Source organism: Neoarius graeffei, chromosome 16, assembly GCF_027579695.1.
Source record: "Neoarius graeffei isolate fNeoGra1 chromosome 16, fNeoGra1.pri, whole genome shotgun sequence".
Classification (NCBI taxonomy): domain Eukaryota; kingdom Metazoa; phylum Chordata; class Actinopteri; order Siluriformes; family Ariidae; genus Neoarius; species Neoarius graeffei.
The window spans coordinates 13171384-13196715 of record NC_083584.1 but is presented as its reverse complement, the minus strand read 5'-3'; the positions used below and the strand labels follow the sequence as shown (position 1 = coordinate 13196715).

The window sequence follows — 25332 nt, the reverse complement described above, 5'->3', positions numbered from 1 at the left end:
ACGTTGTTCACTAGGCAGGCCTGTGTCCCTTTCATGTACCATTTTCAGAGTGGTATACGGCCGGCCAACCTTGCAGTTTACATTAGTCTCCCAGAGCAACACTTGCGCCACAGGTTGGTCGTGTTGCATAATGTGACCACAAAGAGCAAGGCATCATTTCCTGATGATATAGGAGAAGTAGGGTAAGTTGCCATAGAGCTGATTGTTAGAGCAGCAATCACGCCAGGATATGTTAAAACTCTTCGCAGCATTGGAGAATAGGTACCATCCAAGGACTTTTCCTGAGCTTTGGTCAAGGACCAAGATTCTGAGCCATATAACAGCATGGACTTGATTGACATTTTATAAACCCTGTCCTTAGTTTCCCTGGTCAGAGGTGTGGCCCAGACTTTGTTTAGGGCATTGAGGGCACCCTATGCTTTGGCTTTTTGACATTCGATATCACGGGGCGTACTTGTCCAATATCCTGGCTAACGCGACTTCAAAGCTCGGAACAGGCCCTCGTGTTGCGTCACGCTTAGGATGGGCGGACCCAGGCTACTTGTCCAACTGCCCAGGTACTTAAAGTCAATGATTTCTCTGTACTCGAGTTGTCTAGAGCATGGAGGAGGTCATTAGTCGAGGGGTTCGGGTGCATCACATGGTGCAGTGATTAGCACAGTCGCCTCACAGCAAGAAGGTTCAGGGTTTGAGCCTAGTAGCCGACGGGGGCCTTTCTATGTGGAGGTTTCTCCAGATGCTCCGGTGTCCCCCACAGTTCAAAGACATGTGGTTAGGTTAACATGGGGCAGCCATGGCCTGAGTTTGGGTTGAAGTGCCCTTGAGCAAGAGCACCTAACCCATAACTGTTCCCCGGGCGCTGTAGTATAACTATCCACTGCTCTGTGTATGTGTGTGTGCTCATTGGTCACTTGTGTGTGCATGTGTGTGTTTACTACTTGAGATGGGTTAAATGCAGAGGTTAAATTTCACTTTGTGTATAAGTCTGTGCCTGAATGTACGTGTGACAAATAAAGGCTTCTTGGCTTGGCTTCTTCTTTTTCATGGTTTGGCTTCACTTTGGTTTTCTGCGCATTTGCAAAGTGCAACAAGTCTAAAAATGTAATCAGTGACTTAATTTAAAGCACAGTTTGAGAGCTGGTTTGTACCCTGGTATGACTCTCCCACTGCTGTTTCCCAGTGGCTGCTGAATTGCACATCGTTGGTGGACAAAATAAATGGACCACGTGGGGCGATCGGGCTTCTTTGGACCAACATATTGACTCCTGCAGAACAAATATTGGTGTATAGATTACAATAATAGCCTGGAATCATTTTCTAGCTGATTAGACTATAACCATGAAATATGCTCAATTGTGATATAATGAGTAGGGTGAGTGTGTATGGAGTCTGATGGCAGCTTTAAGTCTCTTACCTGTGTGAAGAAATGAGTGGCTGATACTGCTGTTGACCTGCAGCTGTCCTATCAGTGGCAGTGTGTTTTCAACCACTTCAAACAGTGCTGAAATGGTCCTGGGGTCTGTTAAAGACTTTCCTGAAAGAAAGTTTTCCAAAGCCTCAAGGAGAATCTATGAGAGAGAAAACAGATGAATAGAACTAAACCCGTGCTCACTGATCAAACACTATGAATGCTGTTCATGGTAGGATTTGAACCTGTAACCTTCTGATGATTTGTAGACCAAACCCTTAACCACTGGGCCACCACTACTCTATATAATGTGTATTTACAGTAATTAGTACACGAACAACCAAATATATCATTATACTATTCTCAGATTATAAATCATTACATAAACCAATATCAAAAACAAACAAACAAAAAAAATCAACAGACTTGTGTTGATTAATCTTCTATAACAGCAGCTCTGAAAGTAGTTCCGGCTGCAAACCTAAAAAAAAAATCAAATTAGCTTGTTTTAATATGGTCTTGTTTCTATAGGGACAACGTACGAACTCCTGTTTATAGCAGCTAGCAGGACCTAGCTTTTCTCGTTGATATTCCACACCATAACTTAAGTGCAACTAAAAATGGCTAAAAAGCATGACATACAGTGGGGCAAAAAAGTATTTAGTCAGTCACCAATTGTGCAAGTTCTCCCACTTAAAAAGATGAGAGAGGCCTATAATTTTCATCATAGGTACACTTCAACTATGAGAGACAAAATGAGGGAAAAAAAATCCAGAAAATCACATTGTCTGATTTTTAAAGAATTTATTTGCAAATTATGGTGGAAAATAAGTATTTGGTCAATGACAAAAGTTCATCTCAATACTTTGTTATATACCCTTTGTTGGCAATGACAGAGGTCAAACGTTTTCTGTAAGTCTTCACAAGGTTTTCACACACTGTTGCTGGTATTTTGGCCCATTCCTCCATGCAGATCTCCTCTAGAGCAGTGATGTTTTGGGGCTGTCGCTGGGCAACACGGACTTTCAACTCCCTCCAAAGATTTTCTATGGGGTTGAGATCTGGAGACTGGCTAGGCCACTCCAGGACCTTGAAATGCTTCTTACGAAGCCACTCCTTCGTTGCCCGGGCGGTGTGTTTGGGATCATTGTCATGCTGAAAGACCCAGCCATGTTTCATCTTCAATGCCCTTGCTGATGGAAGGAGGTTTTCACTCAAAATCTCACGATACATGGCCCCATTCATTCTTTCCTTTACACGGATCAGTCGTCCTGGTCCCTTTGCAGAAAAACAGCCCCAAAGCATGATGTTTCCACCCCAATACTTCGCAGTAGGTATGGTGTTCTTTGGATGCAACTCAGCATTCTTTCTCCTCCAAAAACGACAAGTTGAGTTTTTACCAAAAAGTTCTATTTTGGTTTCATCTGACCATATGACATTCTCCCAATCCTCTTCTGGATCATCCAAATGCTCTCTAGCAAACTTCAGACGGGCCTCGACATGTACTGGCTTAAGCAGGGGGACACATCTGGCACTGCAGGATTTGAGTCCCTGGTGGCGTAGTGTGTTACTGATGGTAGCCTTTGCTACTTTGGTCCCAGCTCTCTGCAGGTCATTCACTAGGTCCCCCCGTGTGGTTCTGGGATTTTTGCTCACCGTTCTTGTGATCATTTTGACCCCACGGGGTGAGATCTTGCTTGGAGCCCCAGATCGAGGGAGATTATCAGTGGTCTTGTATGTCTTCCATTTTCTAATAATTGCTCCCACAGTTGATTTCTTCACACCAAGCTGCTTACCTATTGCAGATTCAGTCTTCCCAGCCTGGTGCAGGTCTACAATTTTGTTTCTGGTGTCCTTTGACAGCTCTTTGGTCTTGGCCATAGTGGAGTTTGGAGTGTGACTGTTTGAGGTTGTGGACAGGTGTCTTTTATACTGATAACGAGTTCAAACAGGTGCCATTAATACAGGTAACGAGTGGAGGACAGAGGAGCCTTAAAGAAGAAGTTACAGGTCTGTGAGAGCCAGAAATCTTGCTTGTTTGTAGGTGACCAAATACTTATTTTGCTGAGGAATTTACCAATTAATTCATTAAAAATCCTACAATGTGATTTCCTGGATTCTTTCCCCCCATTCTGTCTCTCATAGTTGAAGTGTACCTATGATGAAAATTACAGGCCTCTCTCATCTTTTCAAGTGGGAGAACTTGCACAATTGGTGGCTGACTAAATACTTTTTTGCCCCACTGTATCTTGAATAAATAATTCCTAGCAAATTGCAATAAACTTCTCTTTGTGTTGAGAATCACCTTGTAAACAATCATTTGTCTACAAAGCATGCCACCAAGTGTTTTATTCCTTACTCCATCAAAAAAGTCATGCTACCAGTTCACTGCTGAGAAATGGAATCAAACTAAAGCTTGTATCAGTGGCTACTAAAATAAATATAATTACTAAGTGATTTTCTGTACGTAGACCGAGTTCTTAAAAGTTTGTGAAACCTTTATAATTCTTATTTATACGTCTCATCTCATTATCTCTAGCCGCTTTATCCTGTCCTACAGGGTCGCAGGCAAGCTGGAGCCTATCCCAGCTGACTATGGGTGAGAGGTGGGGTACACCCTGGACAAGTCGCCAGGTCATCACCCCCCTTTCCCCCCTCTTCCCCATATCTTTCATTCATCTCATCTCATTATCTCTAGCCGCTTTATCCTGTCCTACAGGGTCGCAGGCAAGCTGGAGCCTATCCCAGCTGACTACGGGCGAAAGGCGGGGTACACCCTGGACAAGTCGCCAGGTCATCACAGGGCTGACACATAGACACAAACAACCATTTGTACTCACATTCACACCTACGCTCAATTTAGAGTCACCAGTTAACCTAACCTGCATGTCTTTGGACTGTGGGGGAAACCGGAGCACCTGGAGGAAACCCACGCGGACACGGGGAGAACATGCAACCTCTGCACAGAAAGGCCCTCGCCGGCCAGGGGGCTCGAACCCGGACCTTCTTGCTGTGAGGCGACAGCGCTAACCACTACACCACCATGCTGCCCTCCCCATATCTTATTCTTTTATATTTGTATATGTAAATACTTAATTTATTTTAATTTATCTAGAAGTTTTCTCTATTTTCTTTTCTCTGTTTATCTGTAATGATGCTGCTGGAATCTTAATTTCCCTGAGGGAACCCTCCCAAAGGGATCAATAAAGTTTTATCTAATCTAGATCATCACGGGGCTGACACATAGAGACAAATTCACATTCACAGCTAATTTAGAGCCACCAATTGACCTAACCTGCATGTCTTTCGACTGTGGGGGAAAACAGAGCACCCGGAGGAAACCCACAAAGAACATGCAAACTTCACACAGAAAGACCCCCATCGGCCACTGGGCTCAAACCTAGAACCTTCTTGCTGTGAGGTGACAGTGCTAACCACTACACCACCGTGCCACCCCAAAAACAATCCAGTGTTACATATCTGTGAGTGGCAAAAGTACACAGCCCTTTGCTTTCAGCATCTGGTGTGACTCTGTTGTGCAGCAATAACTGCAGGTAAATGTTTGTGGAAACTGTTGCTCAGTGTAGCACATCAGCTTCGAGGAATTTTAGCCCTTTGGTCTGTTCAGAAGAGCTTCAGCTCTGGGATGTTGGCAAGTTTCCTCACATGAACTGCTCACACAACATTTCTATTGAATTAATTTCAGGACTTTGACTTGGCCATTCCAAAACATTAACTTTATTCTTCTTTAATTTTTTTTAGAATGACTTTTGTGCTTAGGGTCGTTGTCTTGCTGGATAACCCACTTTCCTTTGAGATTCAATTCACAGACAGATAGCCTGATATTAAAATTCGCTGGAATAATACAGAATTCATTGTTCTATCAATGTCCCAGATGCAGCAAAACAGGCACAAACCATGATACTACCACCACCATGTTTCACAGATGGGATAAGGTTCTTATACTGGAATGCAGCATTTTCCTTTCTCCAAACACACACTTCTCATTTAAACCAAAATGTTCTATTTTGGTCTCATCCACAAAAATTTTCCAGTCGCATTCTGGCTTGTCTGTGTGATCTTCAGGAAACTGTATTTGGGTAGCAATGTTCTTGTTGGAGAGCAGTAGCTTTCTCCTTGCGCACCATGGTTGTTCAGTGTTCTTGTGATGGTGGACTCATGAACATCAACATTAGCCAATGTCAGAGAGGCCTTTAGTTGGTTAGAAGTTACCCTGGGTTCCTTTAGAACCTCATGGACTATTACATGCTTTGCTCTTGGAGTGTCTTTGTTGCTTGTCCAGTCCTGTGGAGGGTAACAGTGATCTTGAATTTCCTCCATCTGTCTGATTGTGGACTGATGGAGTCCAAACTCTTTCGAGATGGTTTTGGAACCTTTTCCAGCCTGATGAGCTTCAACAACGCTTTTAATGAGGTTCTCAGAAATATCATTTGTTCATGTTGTGAAGATCAGACTTTGATAGAGCCATGTTCTTTCAATGAAACATGGCACCCACTCACACCTGATTTGTCACGCCATTGACTGAAAACACCTGACTCTAATTTCACCTTCAAATTAAATACCAATCCTAGAGGTTCACATACTCACCCTAATATGTAATATTGGAACGTTTTCCTCAAAAAATAAATGACCGAGTATAATATTTCAATTTTTTTCCATTACATAAGAAAGTCAATAGAGTAATGTGCATGGTTACCTGTAGCATTTCCTCTCCAGTCACGCCCTTTTGCACACATGTGCTGTGCAACTCTTTCAGAATATCCTTCAGTGCCACAAGGGTCTGTGATGACAACAGACAGAGGAGGTAAAAGAGGTTAAAGTGAGAGGTTTATGTATGTATGTATGTATGTATGTATGTATGTATGTATGTATGTATGCTGTTCTTGTTCCTTAAGCCCGACAGAGATTTGGTGCTCTTGGTTGTGGAAGATCATCTCAAAACCATTTGCATTTGTTTAATTCTATGAGCAGGTGAAAGGCACCAGTGGTGCCTTTCTTGAGAAATATTGAAAAGAACCAGATTTGCCCCCTTCTGAGTGGGAAGTGAATGACTGACTAAATTAGCTTCTTAGAAATCATTTGGAGAAATACAGTGTCTTGCAAAAATATTAATTCCCCTTGGTGTTTGTCCTGTTTTGGCACATTACAAGCTGGAATTAAAATGGATTTTTGGAGGGTTAGCAACATTTGATTTACACAACATGCCTACCACTTTAAAGGTGAAAATTGTTTTATTTTGACACAAACAATAATTATGATGAAAAAACAGAAATCTGGAGTGTGTGTAGGTATTCAACCCCCAAAGTCAATACACTGTAGAGCCACCTTTTGCTGCAATTACAACTGGAAGTCTCTTGGGGTATGTCTCTATTAGCTTAGCACAGCTAGCCACTGGGATTTTTGCCCATTCCTCAAGGCTAAACTGCTCCAACTCCTTCAAGTTAGATGGGTTGCGTTGGTGTACAGCAATCTTCAAGTTATGCCACAGATCCTCAATTGGATTGAGGTCTGAGCTTTGATTAGGCCATTCCAAGACATTTCAATGTTTCTCTTTAAACCACTGCAGTGTAGATTTAGCAGTATGTTTAGGGTCAATGTCCTGCTGGAACGTGAACCTTCGTCCCAATCCCAAACCTCTGGCTGACTCAAACAGGATTTCCTCCAGAATTGCCCTGTATTTAGTGCCATCCATCTTTCCTTCAGTCCTAACCAGCTTTCCTGTCCCTGCAGATGAAAAACATCCCCACAGCATGATGCTGCCACCACCATGCTTCACTGTAGGAATGGTGTTCTCAGCGTGTTAGGTTTACGTCACACATGGCATTTCCCACAATGGCCAAAAAGATCAATTCTAGTCTCATTTAACCAAAGAATCTTCTTCCATGTGTTTGGAGAGTCTGCCACATGATGTTAGGCAAACACCAAATGTGTTTTCTTCAGCAATGACTTTTTTCTGGCCACTCTTCCATAAAGCTCTGCTCTGTGGAGTGTATGGCTTAAAGTGGTCCTATGGACAGATACTCCCATCTCCGCTGTGGATCTTTGCAGCTCCTTCAGTGTTACCTTTGGTGTTTTTGTTGCATCTGTTTGTTGTGACTTATGAAGTGAATTGGTTAGACCAGCTCTTATTTAGGGGTTTCATATGAAAGGGGGTGAATACCTTCCAATCCAGATTTCTGTTTTTTCATCTTAATTATTGTTTGTGTCACAATAAAACAATAATTTGCACCTTTAAAGTGGTAGGCATGTTGTGTAAATCAAATGGTGCTAACTCTCCAAAAATCCATTTTAATTCCAGCTTTTAATGCGACAAAACAGGACAAACACAAAGGGAGATGAGTACAACCCCAATTCCAAAAAAGTTGGGACAAAGTACAAATTGTAAATAAAAACAGAATGCAATGATGTGGAAGTTTTAAAATTCCATATTTTATTCAGAATAGAACATAGATGACACATCAAATGTTTAAACTGAGAAAATGTATCATTTAAAGAGAAAAAATAGGTGATTTTAAATTTCATGACAACAACACATCTCAAAAAAGTTGGGACAAGGCCATGTTTACCACTGTGAGACATCCCCTTTTCTCTTTACAACAGTCTGTAAACGTCTGGGGACTGAGGAGACAAGTTGCTCAAGTTTAGGGATAGGAATGTTAACCCATTCTTGTCTAATGTAGGATTCTAGTTGCTCAACTGTCTTAGGTCTTTTTTGTCGTATCTTCCATTTTATGATGTGCCAAATGTTTTCTATGGGTGAAAGATCTGGACTGCAGGCTGGCCAGTTCAGTACCCGGACCCTTCTTCTACGCAGCCATGATGCTGTAATTGATGCAGTATGTGGTTTGGCATTGTCATGTTGGAAAATACAAGATCTTCCCTGAAAGAGACGTCATCTGGATGGGAGCATATGTTGCTCTAGAACCTGGATATACCTTTCAGCATTGATGGTGTCTTTCCAGATGTGTAAGATGCCCATGCCACATGCACTAATGCAACCCCATACCATCAGAGATGCAGGCTTCTGAACTGAGCACTGATAACAACTTGGGTCGTTCTTCTCCTCTTTAGTCCGAATGACACGGCGTCCCTGATTTCCATAAAGAACTTCAAATTTTGATTCGTCTGACCACAGAACGGTTTCCCACTTTGCCACAGTCCATTTTAAATGAGCCTTGGCCCAGAGAAGACGTCTGCACTTCTGGATCATGTTTAGATACGGCTTCTCCTTTGAACTATAGAGTTTTAGCTGGTAACGGCGGATGGCACGGTGAATTGTGTTCACAGATAATGTTCTCTGGAAATATTCCTGAGCCCATTTTGTGATTTCCAATACAGAAGCATGCCTGTATGTGATGCAGTGCCGTCTAAGGGCCCGAAGATCACGGGCACCCAGTATGGTTTTCCGGCCTTGACCCTTACGCACAGAGATTCTTCCAGATTCTCTAAATCTTTTGATGATATTATGCACTGTAGATGATGACATGTTCAAACTCTTTGCAATTTTACACTGTCGAACTCCTTTCTGATATTGCTCCAGTATTTGTCGGCGCAGAATTAGGGGGATTGGTGATCCTCTTCCCATCTTTACTTCTGAGAGCCGCTGCCACTCCAAGATGCTCTTTTTATGCCCAGTCATGTTAATGACCTATTGCCAGTTGACCTAATGAGTTGCAATTTGGTCCTCCAGCTGTTCCTTTTTTGTACCTTTAACTTTTCCAGCCTCTTATTGCCCCGTCCCAACTTTTTTGAGATGTGTTGCTGTCATGAAATTTCAAATGAGCCAATATTTGGCATGAAATTTAAAAATGTCTCACTTTCAACATTTGATATGTTGTCTATGTTCTATTGTGAATATATCAGTTTTTGAGATTTGTAAATTATTGCATTCTGTTTTTATTTACAATTTGTACTTTGTCCCAACTTTTCTGGAATCGGGGTTGTACTTTTGCAAGACACTGTACCCACTGCTCACTGGCAGCTCTAGGAATGGTGATATGCAGGGGCGTAGCCATCATTTTAGAAGTGAGGGGGACAAATTGTTCAGAGGTCTATTGAATGACTTATCATCCTCTCGCATTCAGTTGCACCTCTCCTTAGCAGCTAAAGAACCACATAACCACAAACAGCACAGCACCAGGGAACCGACTTTAGTTCTTTAAAATGATATACTATCAAATCTAAAGTCAAAACCTATAAATGTATAAAGTAAAATTTATAAATAGAATTAAGAATAGTAGTAGTGACATAGCTAGTTATATTCTCTTCTCACCTGTGACCCTGCATAATCATCCCTGTTGGCCTCTGGTCCACTGTCTCCTCTCTCACCCTGCTCTTTCTATTGTGGCAATAAAGATTAAAAAATATGTGGAAAGCAACATTTTGAAATAGAATTAGGAATACAGTAATAATAATCAGCAAATTCATGTACTTTAAACTTTAACTACCACAAAAATAAATTAAATCTTTACAAAAATAACAGCCAAAGGAACATACATACATTTATATTCTTATTTTCTACCCAGAAGTGAGTAATCTTAGACTAGCCAAAATAGTAACGTTACTCAAGTAAGACTATTGTTACTTTAGAATAATATTACTCAAGTACAACCCTGATTCCAAAAAAGTTGGGACAAAGTACAAATTGTAAATAAAAACGGAATGCAATGATGTGGAAGTTTCAAAATTCCATATTTTATTCGGAATAGAACATAGACGACATATCAAATGTTTAAACTGAGAAAATGTATCATTTAAAGAGAAAAATTAGGTGATTTTAAATTTCATGACAACACCACATCTCAAAAAAGTTGGGACAAGGCCATGTTTACCACTGTGAGACATCCCCTTTTCTCTTTACAACAGTCTGTAAACGTCTGGGGACTGAGGAGACAAGTTGCTCAAGTTTAGGGATAGGAATGTTAACCCGCTCTTGTCTAATGTAGGATTCTAGTTGCTCAACTGTCTTAGGTCTTTTTTGTCGTATCTTCCATTTTATGATGCGCCAAATGTTTTCTATGGGTGAAAGATCTGGACTGCAGGCTGGCCAGTTCAGTACCCGGACCCTTCTTCTACGCAGCCATGATGCTGTAATTGATGCAGTATGTGGTTTGGCATTGTCATGTTGGAAAATACAAGATCTTCCCTGAAAGAGACGTCATCTGGATGGGAGCATATGTTGCTCTAGAACCTGGATATACCTTTCAGCATTGATGGCGTCTTTCCAGATGTGTAAGCTGCCCATGCCATACGCACTAATGCAACCCCATACCATCAGAGATGCAGGCTTCTGAACTGAGCGCTGATGATAACTTGGGTCGTCCTTCTCCTCTTTAGTCCGAATGACACGGCGTCCCTGATTTCCATAAAGAACTTCAAATTTTGATTCGTCTGACCACAGAACAGTTTTCCACTTTGCCACAGTCCATTTTAAATGAGCCTTGGCCCAGAGAAGACGTCTGCGCTTCTGGATCATGTTTAGATACGGCTTCTTCTTTGAACTATAGAGTTTTAGCTGGCAACGGCGGATGGCATGGTAAATTGTGTTCACAGATAATGTTCTCTGGAAATATTCCTGAGCCCATTTTGTGATTTCCAATACAGAAGCATCAGGGGCGCAGATAGGATTTTTGAACTGGGGGGGACTGAGCTGTCAGCAAATGATTCCATTTTGTGTATGCATGTATGTGTGTGTGTGTGTGTGTATATATATATATATATATATATATATATATATATATATATATATATATATACTACCATTCAAAAGTTTGGGGTCACTTTGAAATGTCCTTATTTTTGAAAGAAAAGCACTGTTCTTTTCAATGAAGATCACTTTAAACTAATCAGAAATACACTCTATACATTGCTAATGTGGTAAATGACTATTCTAGCTGCAAATGTCTGGTTTTTGGTGCAATATCTCCATAGGTGTATAGAGGCCCATTTCCAGCAACTCTCACTCCAGTGTTCTAATGGTACAATGTGTTTGCTCATTGCCTCAGAAGGCTAATGGATGATTAGAAAACCCTTGTACAATCATGTTAGCACAGCTGAAAACAGTTGAGCTCTTTAGAGAAGCTATAAAACTGACCTTCCTTTGAGCAGATTGAGTTTCTGGAGCATCACATTTGTGGAGTTGATTAAATGCTCAAAATGGCCAGAAAAATGTCTTGACTATATTTTCTATTCATTTTACAACTTCTCATTCTCACCTCATTATCTCTAGCCGCTTTATCCTTCTACAGGGTCGCAGGCAAGCTGGAGCCTATCCCAGCTGACTACAGGCGAAAGGCGGGGTACACCCTGGACAAGTCATTTTACAACTTATGGTGGTAAATAAAAGTGTGACTTTTCATGGAAAACACAAAATTGTCTGGGTGACCCCAAACTTTTGAACGGTAGTGTGTATACATGTTATTTCACCTCCCTCACTGCCATCACCAGGAACTACCTGCAGGCCAGGACAATGATAACATTTTAACATAGCCTATGGAAATCCAAAGTTTACACATTATCATCACGCACAGAAATTGCAAAACTCCAAAACTAGTTTTAAAACCGCTAAGTTCCAACTGTTAAACATAGCGAGAGGCTGGGCTACGTGTGTGTGTGTAAAGTGTAAACCAGTGCATCCTGACTTTCTAACTATGCCTGTGTGTTGCGTGAGCGGCAGTCAGTCAACAACTCTTCGCAAAGTTTCCTTATGAAACAATATGCTCGCTGAAATTATGGCAGGGAACGCCAGATTAAACATTAAAACTGCCTTCTGAGCACTGTATCTACAGGCTACCACCGAAAGAAGGAGGCTACCAGAAAGGCATCTCTACTCCGTACGATTTTACTTTCACTACGACATTACTTTGAACAGACTATCAAAAAATTGCAAGGTGATATGATAAAGTAAGGCACAGTTTACTTACAGTCGTTTTTTTTTTTTTTTGAAAAAACGATGCAATCGTTTTCTGCCTTTTGGCACCCTTCATCATGCCGTGTTGGGGTCCTGAACTAGGAGGCGCTGTCCCTGATATGCCTGTCAAACTTGTTGTGGGTAACCATAGCAACCAAGCTTGAGCTCGCAACCTGTGCAGTCTGCGCAGTTGCATCTACGTCTGTACTGCTGTGCACCTCAATAAACCGAATGGTAATTAGTCTTTTGATTTTTCCGTGAGGTTTGCCTTATGCAAAGAAAGACAGCATAGACGGTTTTTCCTCCCTATAAGTGGGGGGGGGACCGAACAAGGTGAATTTAAATCTGGGTGGGACGAATCCCCCCCCCCCCCCCCATCTGCGCCTGTGAGAAGCATGCCTGTATGTGATGCAGTGCCATCTAAGGGCCCGAAGATCACGGGCACCCAGTATGGTTTTCCGGCCTTGACCCTTACGCACAGAGATTCTTCCAGATTCTCTGAATCTTTAGATGATATTATGCACTGTAGATGATGATATGTTCAAACTCTGCAATTTTACACTGTCGAACTCCTTTCTGATATTGCTCCACTATTTGTCGGTGCAGAATTAGGGGGATTGGTGATCCTCTTCCCATCTTTACTTCTGAGAGCCGCTGCCACTCCAAGATGCTCTTTTTATACCCAGTCATGTTAATGACTATTGCCAATTGACCTAATGAGTTGCAATTTGGTCCTCCAGCTGTTCCTTTTTTGTCCCTTTAACTTTTCCAGCCTCTTATTGCCCCTGTCCCAACTTTTTTGAGATGTGTTGCTGTCATGAAATTTCAAATGAGCCAATATTTGGCATGAAATTTCAAAATGTCTCACTTTTGACATTTGATATGTTGTCTATGTTCTATTGTAAATACAATATCAGTTTTTGAGATTTGTAAATTATTGCATTCCGTTTTTATTTACAATTTGTCCTTTGTCCCAACTTTTTTGGAATCGGGGTTGTAAAAGTAAAATGTATTTTGCAACAAAACAACTCTTAAGAGTACAGTTTATCCAAAAAGTCACTCAAATAAATGTAACGGAGTAAATGTAACTAGTTACTACTGCCTCTAAGTTAGCTAGCTAGCTTAACTAACTAAATTGACATCTATTTGTCATCTTTTAGCTCAACATTATCTACATTCAACAGCATTACTCAACTTGCACGGTTTGTTTGGAAAAAACTGTCTAAAGTCTTTAGCCTCTTTGCTGGTTTGCTGAACATATAGAAGCACTGCCCAGATCTGAATCATACCAAAGATACTCATATAATATTTTCTAAAGCGTCTCTGATCACACACGACAGCGGTGTTTGTTTGCCGCCTTAGCTCCGCCTGCTCATGATGCGTTTAGAGGCGGCTCAGAAAAATGCGTTTCCACATGTTAAAAATGAATTGAGTGGTTGTAATGGCTGTAAAAAGTGCGGGGGACAGAGGGCACAAATACGGGAAGTGCGGGGGACATGTACCCCGCGTCCGCTACGCCCATGGTGATATGTACAGTACCAGGATAGGGTGTTTTTTTTTTAATGTATACATACCTCCTCAGCTAAGTTTTCACCGCGAAGTCTGTCACATTTCAGTTCTACAGGGAAAACAGATCATAAATATCATAGAGGTAATATGAATTTTTTTTTCAGACATACGGTTACAAACTCTAGGTATTATGTAATATGTAAAGTTTCCTATACCAGCTTGATCCCAGGTGTTTTATTCCTTACTGAATTAATGGACTACAGAGCAATAATGCAAATAAATGGAATCTTGCTTCACACCTCACCATTGCATTTAACTTCTTGGCTAGCATTAAACTGCTTCTGTCCGTTGCTGGCCACAAACCCAGAATGACACGTGCAGGAATAGGAACCAGGGATGTTATTGCAGTTAGCATTCGAGCCACAGATGGTTTTGTTCATGCTACATTCATTAATGTCTGAGAGAAAAAGAACAGAAGCTGAGGTTCAGGTTTATCCTTAGTGCACTGTTAATACAGGAAACAAATCGGTGAATATTAATCTGTGAGATTAACTTTGCGAGATTTCATCTGGTGCCCAGTTACACACTGATTTGTTGAACACCTTTTGTGTTGCAGCAAAGTGCAAAGTGCATTCTCACTGCATATTGGGTTTTCAGGTGGTTTGCAGGTACAGGTATTATCACTAGGCCACCAGGGGAATGACTCAAATGCAGAGGCGTGAGGCGGAAGTAGAAAAAGTAACAAAAGGTTTATTTATACTATGTACACTATATACAATCCAGGGCAAAACAAAAAAACAAAAACAAAGAGTATAATTCAAAAAGAAAAAGGCAAAAATGCAAAAGCTCAGAAGATCCACAAAACACAGTACAAAGGAAACTGGAGATAAACATAACAGCACAAAGACTCCGTGACAAGAGGACTGAACTCAGGGGTATAAATACACAAACTAATTAAGGACACAGGTGAAGATAATTAGGACTAACAGGCAATTAACAAAAACACAAAACACAGGAACAGTGGCGGCCTCTAGAGGCCAAAATAAACAAGACACGAAAAGGAAATAACAGCGGCCTCTAGAGGCCAAAACAGTCCAAGTCCTAACAGGACCCCCCCCCCTAGGAGCGTCTCCTGACGTTCCCAGGGCGATCCGGATGGGCCGAATGGAAGTCCCGACACAGTTCTTTATCGAGGACATCCCGAGCAGGAACCCAGCAGCGCTCCTCAGGACCATAGCCCTCCCAGTCCACCAGATATTGCAACCCGCCGCGGACCCGGCGGGAGTCAAGCAGGCGATGCACAGTGAACACAGTCTGCCCCTGGAAGATGCGGGGGGGTGGGGGGTTCCTAGGGGCAGGGGCATACGTAGACGTCAGAACAGGCCGCAACAGGGAAACATGGAAAGTGGGGTTGATCCTCAGAGTCCGGGGCAACTGGAGCCGGTAGGAGACAGGGTTCACCCTGCGCACCACCTTGAAGGGGCCAATGTAGCGAGGAGCAAGCTTGCGGTTCTCCACCCGCAGTGGAAGGTCCTTAGTGGACAGCCAAACCCGCTGCCCAGGGCGGAAAGTGTGTGCAGGTCTTCTGTGGCGGTTGGCCTGAGTCTGGTTGGTTCTGGAGGTCTGTATGAGGGTCTTCCTGACCTTGCTCCAGGTCTTGCGACACCGTCTCACATATTGGTTGACCGAGGGCACCCCCGCGTCCTCCTCCTGGTCCGGGAACAGAGGTGGCTGGAACCCGAATTGGCACTGGAATGGTGACAGCTTGGTGGCCGATGACTGCAGAGTGTTGTGGGCGTACTCTGCCCATGGCAGCCAGGTGCTCCACGAAGTCGGGTTATCCATAGCCAGGCCTCGCAGGGTGGTTTCCAGGTCCTGGTTGAGCCTCTCCGTCTGACCATTGGACTGTGGGTGAAACCCAGAGGAGAGGCTGGCAGTGGCTCCGATGACCTTGCAGAACCCGTGCCACACTCGGGAGGAGAACTGGGGCCCTCGGTCTGAGACGATGTCCTGTGGAAGACCAAAGACTCGGAAGACATGATTAAATATAAGTTTCGCTGTTTCAAGAGCAGAGGGGAGTTTGCACAGAGGTATGAAGCGGCAGGCCTTGGAGAATCTGTCAACAATGACCAAAATGACCATGTTACCTTGTGACTCAGGGAGACCCGTGATGAAGTCGACTGCCACGTGGGACCAGGGACGCCGGGGAATGGTCAGAGGATGCAGGAGACCCTGGGGACGCTGTCGTGGGTTCTTGGTTCTGGTGCAAACCTCACAGGACAGGACAAATGACCTTACTTCCTGCTCCATGTTAGGCCACCAGAAGCGTCTTTTCAGGAAGTCCAGGGTCCTCCGAGCTCCCGGGTGGGCGGTGAGAGGGGAAGAGTGACCCCACTGGAGAACCTTGGCCCGGGCTTGATCTGGGACATACAAGAGGCCCGGTGGCCCCGTCCCAGGACCGGGGTCCTGGCGTTGGGCTCGTCGAACAGCCTCCTCAATACCCCAGCGGACAGGGGCCACAATCCGGGACACCGGGATAATAGGCCTGACTTCATTCTCCCTGTTAGTGGCAGAGAACAGCCTGGACAGTGCGTCAGGTTTGGTGTTCTTGGAGCCGGGACGGTACGAGAGGGTGAAGTCAAACCGACTGAAAAACAGGGCCCACCTAGCCTGTCGAGGGTTCAGTCTCTTGGCTTGCTGGAGGTACTCCAGGTTCTTGTGGTCAGTCCAAACCAGGAATGGATGTTGCGCTCCCTCCAGCCAGTGCCTCCACTCCTCAAGGGCCAGTTTGACCGCTAACAGTTCTCGATCCCCCACATCGTACCGGGACTCCGCAGGACTCAGGCGGTGGGAGAAGTAAGCGCAGGGGTGCAGCTTTCCTTCCGAACGTTGAGAGAGTACCGCGCCGACACCACTGTCCGAGGCGTCCACCTCCACGATGAATGGTTGGGAGGTGTCCGGGAGGACCAGAATGGGTGCCGTGCAGAAGCGGGCCTTGAGGTCTTTGAATGCCTTTTCTGCCTGAGGAGACCAGCCATAAGATCCACCTGTCCCTTTGGTGAGGTCTGACATGGGTGCTGCCACAGAACTGAAGTTCCTGATGAACTTGCGGTAGAAGTTAGCGAATCCTAAGAACCGCTGAACCTCCTTAACGGACTTGGGAGTAGGCCAGTCCCGGACGGCCAGGGTCTTGGCAGGGTCCATTTGGAGTTGGCCTGTCCGTACAATAAATCCCAGAAAGGAGACCTTGGGAACATGAAATTCGCATTTCTGGGCCTTGGCGAACAGATTGTTCTGTAGCAGCCTCTGGAGAACCTGGCGGACATGGTGGCGGTGCTCCTGCACGGTCTTGGAAAAGATAAGGATGTCATCGAGGTAGACAAAGACGTACAGGTTAATCATGTCCCTTAAGACGTCGTTGATTAGGGCCTGAAAAACAGCTGGTGCGTTGGTGAGTCCAAAGGGCATCACCTGGTATTCGTAGTGCCCAGATGGGGTGTTAAAGGCAGTCTTCCACTCGTCTCCCTGTCGGATACGGATGAGGTGGTATGCGTTCCGTAGGTCCAACTTGGTGAAGACGGTGGCGCCTTGGAGCAGGTCGAAAGCAGTGGACATCAGCGGAAGGGGATATCGGTTGCGCACAGTGATCTTGTTCAGGCCCCTGTAGTCAATACATGGTCGAAGCCCCCCATCCTTCTTGCCGACAAAGAAGAAGCCGGCACCAGCAGGTGAGGTGGAGGGTCGAATGAACCCAGAGACCAGGGCGTCTTTGAGGTATTCCTCCATAGCCTTGCGTTCTGGCTGAGAGAGGGAAAACAGTCTGCCACGAGGAGGGGTAGTCCCAGGGAGCAAATCGATGGCACAGTCGTAGGCCCGGTGCGGAGGAAGAACGGCGGCCCTGCTCTTGCTGAATACCTCCTTGAGATCCCAGTACTCTGTGGGAACTTGAGATAACTCGGTGAGATCAGGGGGCTCGGCAGGAGACACAGGAGAGCTAGAGAGCAGACAAGAGGCATGGCATGCAGGGCCCCATTCCACAACCTGGCTTGTTACCCAGTCTATGCGAGGGTTGTGGCGAGTAAGCCAAGGAAGGCCTAGAACAACTGGGAACTCAGGTGAAGGAATCAGGTGCAGGGATATTTCTTCCTTGTGACCTTGAGACTGGAGGAAGACTGGAGAAGTAACTTGGGTGACTCTTCCATCACCTAACGCTTGGCCATCGAGGGCAGACACAGACAGAGGGACTTCAAGAGGTGCAGTAGGTATCTTGATGCTTTGGGCGAAGTGAATATCCATAAAGTTCCCAGCCGCCCCTGAGTCTATCAAAGCTTGACAAGAGTGGACAGACTCACCCCAGGAGATGGAGACCGGGATGTAGATTCCTTGGCCAGGGAGTCCGGGAGAGAGGGTAGGCCCCGTCACAACCCTCCCTCAGCTGGACGGGGCGGTCCTTTTCCCAAGAGTTCGGGACATGATGCTCGGAAGTGACCAGGCTTGCCACAGTAGATGCAGCACTTGTCCCTCCTTCTGCGCTCCCTCTCAGATGCGGAGAGGCGAGTACGACCCACTTGCATGGGTTCTGGACAGTCACTGAAGGAGGTAGACGGTCTCCAGGTAGAGGTAGGGAGGCTGGGGGGGCTCAAGGCTTGGTGGCGTTCTCTCATCCTGTTGTCCAGACGAATAGCATGTGAGATGAGGGTTTCGAGGTCACTTGGGCATCCAATAGAGGCCAGACCGTCCTTGATGGGGTCAGACAGACCATGGTGGAAGGCTGACACCAGGGCAGTCTCGTTCCATCCACTTACTGCTGCGAGTGTTCGGAACAAGATGGCGTAATCTGCGACGCTTCCTCCTTGCCGGATGGACATGAGCTTTCGGGCTGCGTCGGTACTGATGTCTGCCTGATCGAAGACCCGAAGCATCTCTTCAGAAAACAGCTGGAAATCAAAGCACTCAGGTCCCTGTCTTTGCCAGATAGCAGTAGCCCAGGCTCGCGCCTTACCAGCTAATAAGGTGATCACAAAGGCAATCTTGCGGCGATCCGTAGTGTAGGTGGTAGGCTGAAGCTCAAAGGTGAGTTGACACTGGGTAAGGAACTCTCGGCACTCACTGTGCTTGCCGTCATACCTCTGTGGTGCAGGAAGGCTGGGTTCGCGAGGTGAAGAAGGCAGCATGGCAGGAGGCACTGGAGCAGGAGTGGGAGCTGGATCAGGAGCAGGAACTAGATCAGGAGCAGGAGATGCAGGCAGAGATGTCAGCTGTGCCAGGGTTTTCCCAATTTGCTGAAGCAGTTCCTCGTGGCGAGCAAGGGCCTCACGTTGGCTGGTGAGCGTACTTCCATGAGCGTCCATGGTCGCTCCGAAGCGTGTCAAAGCTGCCATAATTCCCTGAAGGTTGGCCGGGTAGACAGTTGAAGCAGCCTCTGCTGAGTCGGTCATGACGGAGTCTTTCTGTTAGGGTTTTGCTGGGATTCGAACCTGGTTCGTTGGTGTGATGATCCAGCAAACCCCCACTAGGCCACCAGGGGAATGACTCAAATGCAGAGGCGTGAGGCGGAAGTAGAAAAAGTAACAAAAGGTTTATTTATACTATGTACACTATATACAATCCAGGGCAAAACAAAAAAACAAAAACAAAGAGTATAATTCAAAAAGAAAAAGGCAAAAATGCAAAAGCTCAGAAGATCCACAAAACACAGTACAAAGGAAACTGGAGATAAACATAACAGCACAAAGACTCCGTGACAAGAGGACTGAACTCAGGGGTATAAATACACAAACTAATTAAGGACACAGGTGAAGATAATTAGGACTAACAGGCAATTAACAAAAACACAAAACACAGGAACAGTGGCGGCCTCTAGAGGCCAAAATAAACAAGACACGAAAAGGAAATAACAGCGGCCTCTAGAGGCCAAAACAGTCCAAGTCCTAACACAGTGTATACAAACGTCTTTCACAAATCTCTGCTAAACCATCACAGTGATTCCTGTCTATTGGTTAGACATGAAAGTGAACTTACTACTGTCATTTCACATCATAAATTTACACCATACACCAGTCATCTTGTTTGCTGCTTTTATCCCCCAAGTTCATTCACCCCCTCACCTTTGCATGTAACGCTCTGGCTTGCATTAAACTGCTCCTGTCCGTTGCTGGCTACAAACCCAGAATGACACGTGCAGTAATAGGAACCAGCGATGTTACTGCAGTCAGCATTTGAGCCACAGATGGTTTTATTCTCTCTACATTCATCATTATCTGAGAGATAAAGAACAGAAGCTAAGGTTCAGGTTAATCCTTAGTGCACCGTTAATACAGTGAAAATACAGAAACAAATCTGTGAATATTAATCTGTGAGATTAACTTTGCAAGATTTCATCTGGTGCCCAGTTACACACTGATTTGTTGAACACCTTCTATGTTGCAGCAAAGTGCATTCTCACTACATATTTGGTTTTCAGGTGGTTTGCAGGTACAGGCATTATCACATTTGCACGTTTTAAAGAAACATTGGAGTAAAATAAAACTCTATAGAATTCCTATACATTTAAACCAATCATAGAGCAGAATCAAAGCAGAACAATGAACACATAGCACCTCACCATTGCATGCAAGTTCATGGCTTGCATTAAATTTTTCCCATCCTTTGCTGTTCACAAAACCTGGATTACACATGCAGTAATATGAGCCAAAGGTGTTGGTGCTGTTAGGACTAGGACTGTTTTGGCCTCTAGAGGCCGCTGTTATTTCCTTTTCATGTCGTGTTTATTTTGGCCTCTAGAGGCCGCCACTGTTCCTGTGTTTTGTGTTTGTGTTAATTGCCTAATTATCTTCACCTGTGTCCTTAATTAGTTTGTCTATTTATACCCCTGAGTTCAGTCCTCTTGTCACGGAGTCTTTGTGCTGTTATGTTTATCTCCAGTTTCCTCTGTACCGTGTTCTTTGTTTTGCACTTTGCTTTTCTGTTTTTTTGGCTTTTGTTTTGTACCTTTGGATATTTTTATTTTAGTTATCTTCTGAGCTTTTGGATTTTCTTTTTTTTGTTTTTTCATCGGATTGTAAATATTGTACATAGTATAAATAAACTGTTGTTTGATACTTTTTCTACTTCCGCCTCACGCCTCTGCATTTGAGTTATCCCCCTGGTGGCCTAGTGGGGGTTTGCTGGATTATCACACCAACGAACCAGGTTCGAATCCCAGCAAATCCCTAACAGAAAGACTCCGTCATGACCGACTCAGCAGAGGCTGCTTCAACTGTCTACCCGGCCAACCTTCAGGGAATTATGGCAGCTTTGACACGCTTCGGAGCAACCATGGACGCTCATGGACGTACGCTCACCAGCCAACGTGAGGCCCTCGCTCGCCACGAGGAACTGCTTCAGCAAATTGGGAAAACCCTGGCACAGCTGACATCTCTGCCTGCATCTCCTGCTCCTGATCCAGTTCCTGCTCCTGATCCAGCTCCCACTCCTGTTCCAGTGCCTCCTGCAATGCTGCCTTCTTCACCTCGCGAACCCAGCCTTCCTGCACCACAGAGGTATGACGGCAAGCACAGTGAGTGCCGAGAGTTCCTTACCCAGTGTCAACTCACCTTTGAGCTTCAGCCTACCACCTACACTACGGATCGCCGCAAGATTGCCTTTGTGATCACCTTATTAGCTGGTAAGGCGCGAGCCTGGGCTACTGCTATCTGGCAAAGACAGGGACCTGAGTGCTTTGATTTCCAGCTGTTTTCTGAAGAGATGCTTCGGGTCTTCGATCAGGCAGACATCAGTACCGACGCAGCCCGAAAGCTCATGTCCATCCGGCAAGGAGGAAGCGTCGCAGATTACGCCATCTCGTTCCGAACACTCGCAGCAGTAAGTGGATGGAACGAGACTGCCCTGGTGTCAGCCTTCCACCATGGTCTGTCTGACCCCATCAAGGACGGTCTGGCCTCTATTGGATGCCCAAGTGACCTCGAAACCCTCATCTCACATGCTATTCGTCTGGACAACAGGATGAGAGAACGCCACCAAGCCTTGAGCCCCCCCAGCCTCCCTACCTCTACCTGGAGACCGTCTACCTCCTTCAGTGACTGTCCAGAACCCATGCAAGTGGGTCGTACTCGCCTCTCCGCATCTGAGAGGGAGCGCAGAAGGAGGGACAAGTGCTGCATCTACTGTGGCAAACCTGGTCACTTCCGAGCATCATGTCCCGAACTCTTGGGAAAAGGACCGCCCCGTCCAGCCGAGGGAGGGTTGTGACGGGGCCTACCCTCTCTCCCGGACTCCCTGGCCAAGGAATCTACATCCCGGTCTCCATCTCCTGGGGTGAGTCTGTCCACTCTTGTCAAGCTTTGATAGACTCAGGGGCGGCTGGGAACTTTATGGATATTCACTTCGCCCAAAGCATCAATATTCCGACTGCACCTCTTGAAGTCCCACTGTCTGTGTCTGCCCTCGATGGCCAAGCGTTAGGTGATGGAAGAGTCACCCAAGTTACTTCTCCAGTTTTCCTCCAGTCTCAAGGTCACAAGGAAGAAATATCCCTGCACCTGATTCCTTCACCTGAGTTCCCAGTTATTCTAGGCCTTCCTTGGCTTACTCGCCACAACCCTCGCATAGACTGGGTAACAAGCCAGGTTGTGGAATGGGGCCCTGCATGCCATGCCTCTTGTCTGCTCTCTAGCTCTCCTGTGTCTCCTGCCGAGCCCCCTGATCTCACCGAGTTATCTCAAGTTCCCACAGAGTACTGGGATCTCAAGGAGGTATTCAGCAAGAGCAGGGCCGCCGTTCTTCCTCCGCACCGGGCCTACGACTGTGCCATCGACTTGCTCCCTGGGACTACCCCTCCTCGTGGCAGACTGTTTTCACTCTCTCAGCCAGAACGCAAGGCCATGGAGGAATACCTCAAAGATGCCCTGGTCTCTGGGTTTATTCGACCCTCCACTTCACCTGCTGGAGCCGGCTTCTTCTTTGTCGGCAAGAAGGATGGGGGGCTCCGACCATGTATTGATTACAGGGGCCTGAATAAGATCACTGTGCGCAACCGATATCCCCTTCCGCTGATGTCCACAGCTTTCGACCTGCTCCAAGGCGCCACCGTCTTCACCAAGTTGGACCTACGGAACGCATACCACCTCATCCGTATCCGACAGGGAGACGAGTGGAAGACTGCCTTTAACACCCCGTCTGGGCACTACGAATACCAGGTGATGCCCTTCGGACTCACCAACGCACCAGCTGTTTTTCAGGCCCTAATCAACGACGTCTTAAGGGACATGATTAACCTATACGTTTTTGTCTACCTCGATGACATCCTTATCTTTTCCAAGACCGTGCAGGAGCACCGCCACCATGTCCGCCAGGTTCTCCAGAGGCTGCTACAGAACAATCTGTTCGCCAAGGCCCAGAAATGCGAATTTCATGTTCCCGAGGTCTCCTTTCTGGGATTTATTGTACGGACAGGCCAACTCCAAATGGACCCTGCCAAGACCCTGGCCGTCCGGGATTGGCCTACTCCCAAGTCCGTTAAGGAGGTTCAGCGGTTCTTAGGATTCGCTAACTTCTACCGCAAGTTCATCAGGAACTTCAGTTCTGTGGCAGCACCCATGTCAGACTTCACCAAAGGGACAGGTGGATCTTATGGCTGGTCTCCTCAGGCAGAAAAGGCGTTCAAAGACCTCAAGGACCGCTTCTGCACGGCACCCATTCTGGTTCTCCCGGACACCTCCCAACCATTCATCGTGGAGGTGGACGCCTCGGACAGTGGTGTCGGCGCGGTGCTCTCTCAACGTTCGGAAGGAAAGCTGCACCCCTGCGCTTACTTCTCCCACCGCCTGAGTCCTGCTGAGTCCCGGTACGATGTGGGGGATCGAGAACTGCTAGCGGTCAAACTGGCCCTTGAGGAGTGGAGGCACTGGCTGGAGGGAGCACAACATCCATTCCTGGTTTGGACTGACCACAAGAACCTGGAGTACCTCCAGCAAGCCAAGAGACTGAACCCTCGACAGGCTAGGTGGGCCCTGTTTTTCAGTCGATTTGACTTCACCCTCTCATACCGCCCCGGCTCCAAGAACACCAAACCTGACGCACTGTCCAGACTGTTCTCTGCCACTAACAGGGAGAATGAAGTCGGGCCTATTATCCCTGTGTCCCGGATTGTGGCCCCTGTCCGCTGGGGTATTGAGGAGGCTGTCCGACGAGCCCAACGCCAGGACCCCGGTCCTGGGACGGGGCCACCAGGCCTCTTGTACGTCCCACATCAAGCCCGGGCCAAGGTTCTCCAGTGGGGTCACTCTTCCCCTCTCACCGCCCACCCGGGAGCTCGGAGGACCCTGGACTTCCTGAAAAGACACTTCTGGTGGCCTAACATGGAGCAGGAAGTAAGGTCATTTGTCCTGTCCTGTGAGGTTTGCACCAGAACCAAGAACCCACGACAGCGTCCCCAGGGTCTCCTGCATCCTCTGACCATTCCCCGGCGTCCCTGGTCCCACGTGGCAGTCGACTTTATCACGGGTCTCCCTGAGTCACAAGGTAACACGGTCATTTTGGTCTTAGTTGACAGATTCTCCAAGGCCTGCCGCTTCATACCACTGTGCAAACTCCCCTCTGCTCTTGAAACTGCGAAACTTTTGTTTAATCATGTCTTCCGAGTCTTTGGTCTTCCACAGGACATCGTCTCAGACCGAGGGCCCCAGTTCTCCTCCCGAGTGTGGCACGGGTTCTGCAAGGTCATCGGAGCCACTGCCAGCCTCTCCTCTGGGTTTCACCCACAGTCCAATGGTCAGACGGAGAGGCTCAACCAGGACCTGGAAACCACCCTGCGAGGCCTGGCTATGGATAACCCGACATCGTGGAGCACCTGGCTGCCATGGGCGGAGTACGCCCACAACACCCTGCAGTCATCGGCCACCAAGCTGTCGCCATTCCAGTGCCAATTCGGGTTCCAGCCACCTCTGTTCCCGGACCAGGAGGAGGACGCGGGGGTGCCCTCGGTCAACCAATATGTGAGACGGTGTCGCAAGACCTGGAGCAAGGTCAGGAAGACCCTCATACAGACCTCCAGAACCAACCAGACTCAGGCCAACCGCCATAGAAGACCTGCACACGCTTTCCGCCCTGGGCAGCGTGTTTGGCTGTCCACTAAGGACCTTCCACTGCGGGTGGAGAACCGCAAGCTTGCTCCTCGCTACATTGGCCCCTTCAAGGTGGTGCGCAGGGTGAACCCTGTCTCCTACCGGCTCCAGTTGCCCCGGACTCTGAGGATCAACCCCACTTTCCATGTTTCCCTGTTACGGCCCGTACTGACGTCTACGTATGCCCCTGCCCCTAGGAACCCCCCACCCCCCCGCATCTTCCAGGGGCAGACTGTGTTCACTGTGAATCGCCTGCTTGACTCCCGCCGGGTCCGCGGCGGGTTGCAATATCTGGTGGACTGGGAGGGCTATGGTCCTGAGGAGCGCTGCTGGGTTCCTGCTCGGGATGTCCTTGATAAAGA

At 46.5% G+C, this 25332-nt stretch overlaps 1 protein-coding gene across 3 annotated transcripts in view; it reads right to left on the bottom strand.

Moving 5' to 3' along the window:
- LOC132900432 (adhesion G protein-coupled receptor E1) overlaps positions 1–25332 on the bottom strand; it is a 76578-nt gene that overhangs the window by 33091 nt on the left and 18155 nt on the right. The window contains exons 5-11 of one of the 3 annotated variants that reach the window (XM_060942522.1): positions 19955–20107; positions 14152–14304; positions 13913–13956; positions 9702–9767; positions 6126–6209; positions 1415–1568; positions 1149–1265 (exon numbers count right to left, since the gene is read on the bottom strand). In XM_060942522.1, the coding sequence (XP_060798505.1) occupies positions 1149–1265; positions 1415–1568; positions 6126–6209; positions 9702–9767; positions 13913–13956; positions 14152–14304; positions 19955–20107 (771 nt within the window). The remainder of the gene's footprint in view (positions 1–1148; positions 1266–1414; positions 1569–6125; positions 6210–9701; positions 9768–13912; positions 13957–14151; positions 14305–19954; positions 20108–25332) is intronic. The other 2 variants (XM_060942523.1, XM_060942524.1) reach the window with 2 other exon arrangements.